This window comes from Nuphar pumila, unplaced genomic scaffold (genome assembly GCF_984573655.1).
Source record: "Nuphar pumila unplaced genomic scaffold, dmNupPumi1.hap1.1 HAP1_SCAFFOLD_949, whole genome shotgun sequence".
Classification (NCBI taxonomy): Eukaryota; Viridiplantae; Streptophyta; class Magnoliopsida; order Nymphaeales; family Nymphaeaceae; genus Nuphar; species Nuphar pumila.
This window is the reverse complement of record NW_028323542.1, coordinates 507-9,008: the sequence shown is the minus strand read 5'-3', so window position 1 is coordinate 9,008 and position 8,502 is coordinate 507. Positions and strand designations below refer to the sequence as shown.

Here is an 8,502-nt window from a genome sequence, read left to right as displayed (position 1 = left end):
CGTACTATGAGCTGTGTAGAAAATCGAGCGAGGATACTTGGTTGCTTTCGGCCTGAGCCGTAGTGGTTGCTCTCAACCATGTAATGTGATGATAGTGCTGTCTACAGCGCTACCGCATCCACATGGTCATCTGAACAGCAGACTCCTCGAAGGGGGGGGGAGGTGGGGGGAGGCACGCACGCTGAAGTGCATGCAACTCAAAGACGCTGTGCCGCACAGCGCAAGAGCCGTCGCCGAAGCGGGGGAAGAAGCCCAACGTCGCGTTGGTGCTGTCAACGCTGCTGAAGTCGCGCTCGATCTGACTCAGCTCTGATTCATCGAGGTCCTCGTCTTCGTAGTCGTCGGCGGCCACCGCGCCCAGCAGGCCGCCGAGGGTGTCGGGATCCAGATAGCTCTGGAGCTGGGCTAGCATCCCAGCGAGCTGTGACCGGGTCGCGTGGTAGCGAGGCTGCACAGCATCCTCATGGACATCAACGCTTTGCCAAACCATGTGATTGTGCGGTTCCAGATACCTGATTTTGTGCGAATTCTGGGGACAAGAATGCAGAAACCCCATCTGGCGAAGCGCTGATGGACATTGCTGCTAGTTGGTGTGCACAGTGCTTCGACGGAGGGGGTTGATTTGACCACATTTCTGTCAGACATTCGTGCATTTTCAGGGATACAGATCCACAAGCAAACTGCCTGGCGAAGCATTGATGGTGCATTTGACAGTACCAATGTGATTTGAATTTTGACGAAGACATCCGTCTCGACGGCATTTGCTGTTCTTTCAACCGCTCTGACCCTGCTGATGCAAGAAATTGATTGATTTTCGGACCATCGAGGTTGTTGGGATTTATATAGCTCTGGAACTCTGCCAGCATCCCGGCGAGCTGTGACCAGGAACTTGATAGCGAGACTGCATGGCAGGGTGTGATATTCTGCCGAGTCGAGAACAAACGACAGGCTGCACGCTGGAGTAAGGTCCTCCGCTGAGTTCAACGCTGGAAATGCTGGAGCGTTGTCTAGTACACAGACAGACTAGCTCAAGCAATGAATGTGTGATCAAAGAGGTTCCCGCTAAGTAACACTACAAGCGGATTTCCCGCTGGGACGGGTTCACCTTTGATGCTTCACTGGGCCGGTCTGCACTTTGAAGATCCCTGAAGAGGACCCGAGTTGAGGTGCGTTTCACTTCATCACGTGGTCCACCTGCTGGTTCAGATGGTAGTGGAGTCATGGGTCTGGGCGTTGAACAGTCATTTGTTCTGAGGCAAGGACGCTGCCGTGAGCGTGTGGTACTTGGTCTGCCGCGCCCCAGTCCCATTGTGCTGGAAAGCTTTCTAGACAACACGTGTAGTTGTCAATGTTCATGTGGTTGCATTTGGTAATGACCACATGGATGCGCTTGGAGTTGCATGTGACCTTGTCCTTGCACTTGGAGTTGCCAATGTCCGTGTGATTGTGCTCGGAGGTGCCAATGTCCGAGTGATTGTGCTTGGAGTTGCCAGTGACCTTGTCGTTGCACTTGGAGTTGCCAATGTCCGTGCGGTTGTACTTGGAGTTGCCAATGTCCATGTGGATCCAGTATCGTTGCACCCAGAGACATCAAACATCATCAGGGTGTGTGGGGGGAGGAGGCGAGAAACAAACACACACCGAGTCTGGTAGGCCCGCGGCCCGGAAAATGCTGTCCACGTCAGGGTTGGCCAAATCCACCTGCATCCCTGGCAGCCAGTCGCTCCTATCTCCCGACGAACTCAGCATCCCGTGCCTTACAGCTTCAGCTTTCTCCTGCACCATGCTCCGAAGCGCTCTCTTTTGTGTATTTGCATTGGTACCAAGGATGATACCAAGAATGACAGAAAGGAAAATAAGGTAAAGAACGAATGAGGAGTGCTGATGTTCGATCCTCAGAAATCGTGCAGGTGCTAGTCCGATAAACGGCGATTTCTGTTATTGGACGGTGCAGGTGCTGCTGACCCAAGACTGCGTTGCGTCACGTTTTCTATCCCATTGGTGCGGATAGCAATTGATCCGGAAATTAGATGAAAGAATTGCATGTTTATGTGCCGGACAGGTACCCTCGGAGCAGCGTTGCGTTTCTAGCCAATTGTTGTCTGGACTGCGATAGACGAAATGTGAGGCAGAGTGGTGCTATTATGTTTGAGTCGGAACAGGGTTGAGGTTGGGTAATTTACTGATCCGAGCAAATTGGCACGTTTCTTGGTGAGCTCATTGGTAGGCAGCCATGGAGTTGCCTACGAAATACAGAAAGACTTGAGCACTCTCTTGGAAGGGACAGTAGTTACTGTTCCTCCCAGAGAGTGCTCAAGTCTTTCGTGTATTTCGTAGGCAACTCCATGGTTGCCGACAAATGAGCTCGCCAAGGAACGTGCCCATATGCTCAGATCAGTAGATTACCTGAACTGACCTTATTCCCAACTGAAACAGAGCAGTTGCGCCTACGACTGTTGAGCGCTCAAGCCGCCCAACAACATTCGTGTCAACGAAATGTGTTGGCAAACATTTACCACATGAGGCAGCGACACACTCAGGGATTCCGGCCTGAGTCGTCCACATACATGGCCTCAATCTAGAGCCCAAGCACACAAGGTTCGGCACACACAATGAAATCATCTATCTCAGGATAGCTGGCTTCCAACAACATGCGAGTCTGAGTGGCGCACCTGTGCCTGCTCGGCGCTCAAGCCGCCCGACAAGCCCACGCTGTGTTCATGCAAAGCGGCTTGCTCAGCGCGTGCCGCTGCAAGTCGCTTTATAGCGTCGTCAATCCGCTCCCCTGGCTGTATGTGCACAAAGGCGACCTTCACCTGCAACAACAAAAACACCGTCGGTCGTTGCCATTCATAGCGTCGTCAATTCGCTCCCCTGGCTGTATGTGTACAAAAGCGACCTTCACTTGCAACAACAAACACGCCGTCGGTCGTTGCACCGTATGAAGGCACCTCTCAAAGGCGTGCTTGCATGGAGGGTTCAGCCGGGCATGAGGCCGAAGCCCTTTGGGCACGCCCTGTCGGCGCAGTGCGCACCTTGTGAGACATTGTGTGTTGATGATAATGATTTATCTGCGATGCGGCGCTTGACAGGAACTATTTCCTGCCATTATCTATGTGATGTAATGATGTATCTGCGATTCGGCTGCTTGGCAGGAACTGTTCTGAATGCGCAAACTCGATGCAGTACGACTTTGGGCTATAGTAATTGCGTCTCTCTATGTGATGTAAAGATGATGTATCTATGTATATTTACAACACTATCTCAAGATACCGCATCCACAATAGACAACATTGGGAACTTCACAAACTACTTGAGGATCCCAATTAATTTTAATTTGTTTACATCGGTGGCATCGAGGGTCCCAATTACTTTTCATTTGTTTACATCGGTGGCATGGAAGAGTGCCGCTCGGCGAGACATGAGGAATGTACAATGAGTAAGTAGTTCAGTATACCTCAACTCTTGGTGCCTTTGTCGTTTTCGTTGGCTGCACCAACATGCCTTTGGAGGTTCTGATGTTGTTTCGAACCTCCTCTTTATTATACAAACATCTACCTCCCAGGAGGCTGCTGCACTCGACTGCATCAGCGGCCATCTCTGAACCCGGCTCACTGGAAAGTACCCTGCAGGTAAACGCGAGATCTATTGTCAGCATTTTGTCGTATTCAACGCGCCTGTTTCTCAGTGTTGACCAGCCTGAGGCCGAAGCCTGCCTGTGTGTCCGCAATGTTGCTTCACACCGTCAACGTCGCCTTAGGTCCAGGAACCGAGCGGACTCAGCTGCCGAGCAAATGCATCTGTGTGGGGCATTGTACTTGAGCTCCAGAACAGATGTGCCACACAGTACCTCTTCAGCAGTGACGAATGTGGATGTAGGATTTACATCTGATGAGAAAGGACGTGCTGCGGTGGCTGCCGCTCTTCGTGGCGTCGGTGGGAAATACAGTCGAGTAAGCATGACCGTATCGTTCAGGCGCTGACAGGACGTTGCAGGATGATGCATGCGCTGAAAACAGCACATTTGCCCATATGTCACCCTACCCGTAAGTATGGATTAGACAGGCGCGCAACACGAGAGCTATGCCTGAGTGCATACACTTGAAGGGCACGACGTGACCCCACGACACTCTGACTGAGCGATGGCAATTGTAAACACGGCATCTGCACCCGCGACATTTGGGCTATTATCATTTAAGAAATACTAGTAACGATGCATCGAAGTCGAGTAATTATTTGGGCACACAACTAAATCCGTCAGGGACTTCCGTCGGGTGGCTACCGGGACGCAGTCCTTTGTGAGGCTATATTTTCATTGAAAACCCAAGCATTAAATGTCGAATGATTTCCAAACCGGCAAACGCTTTATCTCACCACTTTCCTGGCTCTTGACGCCGTCCCAGGTTATCAATCAGTTCAGCAAACCCTGACAATTCTTGACGGTGCGCAAGTACTGTCGACAGCTTTTGTTTAAAAAAGAGGGAACGTGTACTTTATCGATAATTCATCGCATCTGCCGACGATTTTGAATACAGTCGTTTCTCATCACCACACTGCCCGTGTACGTTTTGTGACCAAATGCACGTATGGCTACGGTGGGATACCGCATGCGCATTCTGCACGAAAGACGGGTGAGAACCGGTGAATTTCAAGCACGCTATTCAAACAGAACAGGTATACTGGCAACTTTCCTTCTCCATCCAAGAAGGACACCTCACCTCGTCTGTGCATGCAAGCGGGCAGCATCAGCATGAGCCATCCTCAAAATAGAATCCGTAGGGTGCTGCAGCCATATTCGGTGATGTGCATACATTGGGGGTGCCGGAGCGGGGCCTAAAGCTTGGTGCGATGCATGTGTTCTGAACAAGTGAAGAAGATGGCCAAGGTGCCGGATCTGCAGTCCATATTGAAAAGCAACACAGGAAGTAAAAATTGACGCCAGGCATGCTCCAAGTATTGCAAACCTGATGCGCGCACGATGATGTGCCGTACTTGAAGGAGCATTCATGGTGGACAAAACAGGCCCGGGAAACGAACTTCCACGGAGAAAACAAATCTTTCACAAGTAAAATTGATGATGTCGGTTCTGAGAACAACCATACTGTAGGGCATTCAGGAACTGCATGCCCGAGGCTTAGACTGAGCACGAACTCCAACACAGTGACTATCTCGCGAGATAGCGCCCAGCCCTCGATTTGTACACTGCAGCGCAAACTCTCGCCGAGAGCCTTCTTGATGTAGACGAAAGCGGCCCGTGCAACATGGAAGGCAGATCGAGGTGACCTTCTGGCAGAATGGGACGTCACATTGTTCCCAGTCGTTGTCGCGCTTCCTGTAGAAATACATTCTAGAACGAACCCTGCGGCTGCTAGTTGTTGTACACGCCGTGTAGTGCCTCCAACATTGCGATACATTGACGATTACTGTAACTAAAATGAAGACAGGAAAGCTTGGAACTAGTGAGCTCGAAGTCAGCGTTGTCTGCATGGGCACAATGGTGCGCTCTCTGAAGCGCTAATTGACAGTACTGCTGTCGCTAGCAAGCCGACAGGCAAGACGCATGCACGAGTACATTCACCGCCATGAGCAAAAGAAAGTGATTTCTTTTAAACATGTGCTTGCATTCTTTCTCAGACTCGTTTTCTCGTCCTCACAAGCCTCGTTGCTTTGCTGTGGTTCACGGGCTTCAAGTCGTACATCCTGAAAGCGCGTTTCCATACTTTATTGTATCTCTTAGATTGCTTTCATTCGAGACCGATATTGTTGCGCAGACGTTCGGGGCACAGAACACGGAGGCTGAAGCCTTCGAGTTGCTGGACAGGTACATGGAGCAGGGTGGCAACTTCATCGACACCGCCGAGATGTACCCCGTTCCGCCGAACGTGTCACATACCGGCAAGACTGAGCTCATTGTCGGGAGATGGATGGCTGAGCGCAAAAATCGCGATAAAGTCATTCTTGCGACGAAGGTTTCCGGAGGCATCACGTGTGGTGGCCACGTCGCGGGATGGGTGGCGGGTAACAGGTTCTCTTCTCTCCCCAATCGATGCCCTGTCGCCATCTCGAATGCTCTGTTCAGCCGCTGTGAATCGCACCTACGCACCTATGCAGTCCGAACGATGCTGCGTCTGTGATTTCATCGCCGTTAGTAGACGTCAGAATCAACATATCTCGTACCAGACAGACGCTCTCGATCCCGCCGTAGAGTACGCCTGTCGAATTCCGTGACGTACAATGCCTCATTTTCGTATTTTTCAACGGGCTTGCCGGCGGTCCAGGTCAGAACCCTACGACGAGAGCGCACCCCCTGCGGACCTCACCCGAAAGCAGATCTTTGCATCCCTCGAAGCGTCCCTGAGGCGACTGCAGACGGACCACATCGACCTGCTTCAGCTCCATTGGCCGGACCGATACGTTCCTATCTTTGGACACAAGCTCTACCGGCACGCTAAGTTCAAAGCGGACCACACCGCGTACGAGGAGACGGTTCAGGCCATGGGCGATCTCATCAAGGAGGGCAAGATCAAAGCTTGGGGTCTCAGCAATGAAACCACATTCGGTGTGTGCATGATGTGCGAGACGTCCAAGAAGCTGGGAGTGCCGCTGCCCGCGTCGATCCAAAATGACTACTCCCTCTGCGAACGGTACGCAGTGCTCGCTAGAATGGGGTTAGACCCCCATCTCTGCCCCAGATAATCATGCATGTTCAGGGATACAAACCCACAAAGCAAACCATCTGTCGAAGCACTGACTGTGCGCCGTCGCTTGCAGTGCGTCGCCAGATTGGATTCCGACCCCCATTCGTTTCCCCACAATTCATGCGTTTTTGGGTACCTGGCCAGGGTACAAACATACAGTCTGGCGAAACTCTGATTGCTTGTACATGCCGTAACCAACTGACCCTACTCATCAGAAAAAGCTTCTCTCTCTGCTATCAAACACTGAGCGGAAATGAGCAAGGGCGAAGTCGAACTTGTGCGCTGACATCATGCCTTGTCATGCCCTCCGAAGCCCTTGGGTACGCCCCTCTTGTCAACGATGGGGGAGGCATGGCATGATAACCGGTTGATTTCTTTATTTTATGCTGGGTTCGCCCGGGCAAGCTTGCTATGTGAACAGGCCCTAACAACCCTACGGCCTCATGAACATAGCATTGGATCGGTAAGTACAATTGCTCGGTCAATAATGGCCACAACTGTCCCTTTGCTGCCTTTGGTGGCACCAATTGCCACGTGAGCGAGATGAAAGGGTTGAAATGGGAATATTTGGGGCTAATCCGGCCTTCTTTAAACTTGACATACCGTTGTGCTAGACAGGCAGTTCAGAACGAAGAGTTTGTGCCTTGGTTTGAATGTAGCCTAGCCAGGTTGTGCTAGTCAGGTCAGTCTCCCAAACTTGTCCCAAACTACTTGTAGTCTTGGATAGTTCTTGGAGTGGCCGATGTCCATTTGGATGCGGCAAGAGTTGTAAAAAGATACAATCTCATCAGGTCAGTTGGTCAGATCGGAATACAAACCCATACGACATTCCGTATCATTAAAGCTAAATGCATCGCAGGCACTTTGACTTTCAGTTGGCATCCCTTACGATAGAGCTCAATGCATTGCAGGCACTTTGACTCCCAGTTGACATTCCCTATAACCTGAGGTCAATGCATCGCAGGCACTTTGACTTGGACCTCGCAGAAGCTTGTGCTAAGCATCACTACAACATCGGCCTCCTGCCTTATGGCATCTTGGCGGGTGGTGCTTTGACTGGTAAATACCTCAATGGTGCTAAACCCCCAGGCCGACACACCCTCACCCCCAAATTTCAGGTGTGCCAGTGTGTGTTGTTGTGCCGGGCTGTGTTGTCACGGCAAATGCCGATACCTGTGAACGTTGGTTTGTTGTCTCGGCAGTGCTCTACTCGAAAACCCTCTTTCCGGCTCCGTCTGCTGATGATGCATCGTTTAACAACTCTACCGCATCCACAAGGACATTGGCAACTCCAAGAACTACTTGGGAATCAGTGCTATCATTACCATACGCTGAGGCTAGCGTACCCGGAAGTGAATGGGTGGTTATGCTTGCTGAACGAGAGGGTGTTAGTTGCTCTATCGTTTTACTCCACTTCGGCACCCACATGGATGTGGGTGTGTTTGTTGATGACGATGATGATGTATCTTTCTACACCACTTCAGCATCCACATGGACATTGGCAACACCAAGTACGGTCAGAGCTACCAGTACGACCGAGGCAAGCGTAGCAGGACCAGCCTGGCTTACCATAGCCTAACCTGACAGGTCTTCTCCTTCGTCCCTTATTTTTGCGCTGGGAGGTTGTACGACATTTTCCGCGAGTGTACACGTGCATGTGCATCCCACCCTCTCCCACCCTCCGTGCATGTGCACCCCACCTCATATCTGAAACTGCATTGAATTCTGGGAATATCTATCTGAAAATGCATAAACTTTGGGAACAGAGATGTGGGCTAATTCACATTTCGGCAGAGCACAGCAG

The 8,502-nt window shown here is 51.2% G+C and overlaps 1 protein-coding gene across 1 annotated transcript; it reads left to right on the top strand.

Annotated features, from left to right (window-relative positions):
* Nucleotides 1-6,234: 6,234 nt before the first annotated feature.
* LOC149809634 (uncharacterized) lies at nt 6,235-7,816 on the top strand (the record flags this gene model as incomplete). The annotated part of the gene is made up of 2 exons (XM_089994725.1): nt 6,235-6,644; nt 7,663-7,816. Coding segments are annotated over exons 1-2 (564 nt in total), but the record flags the coding sequence as incomplete, so codon positions are not given.
* Between the last annotated feature and the right edge of the window lie 686 nt (nt 7,817-8,502).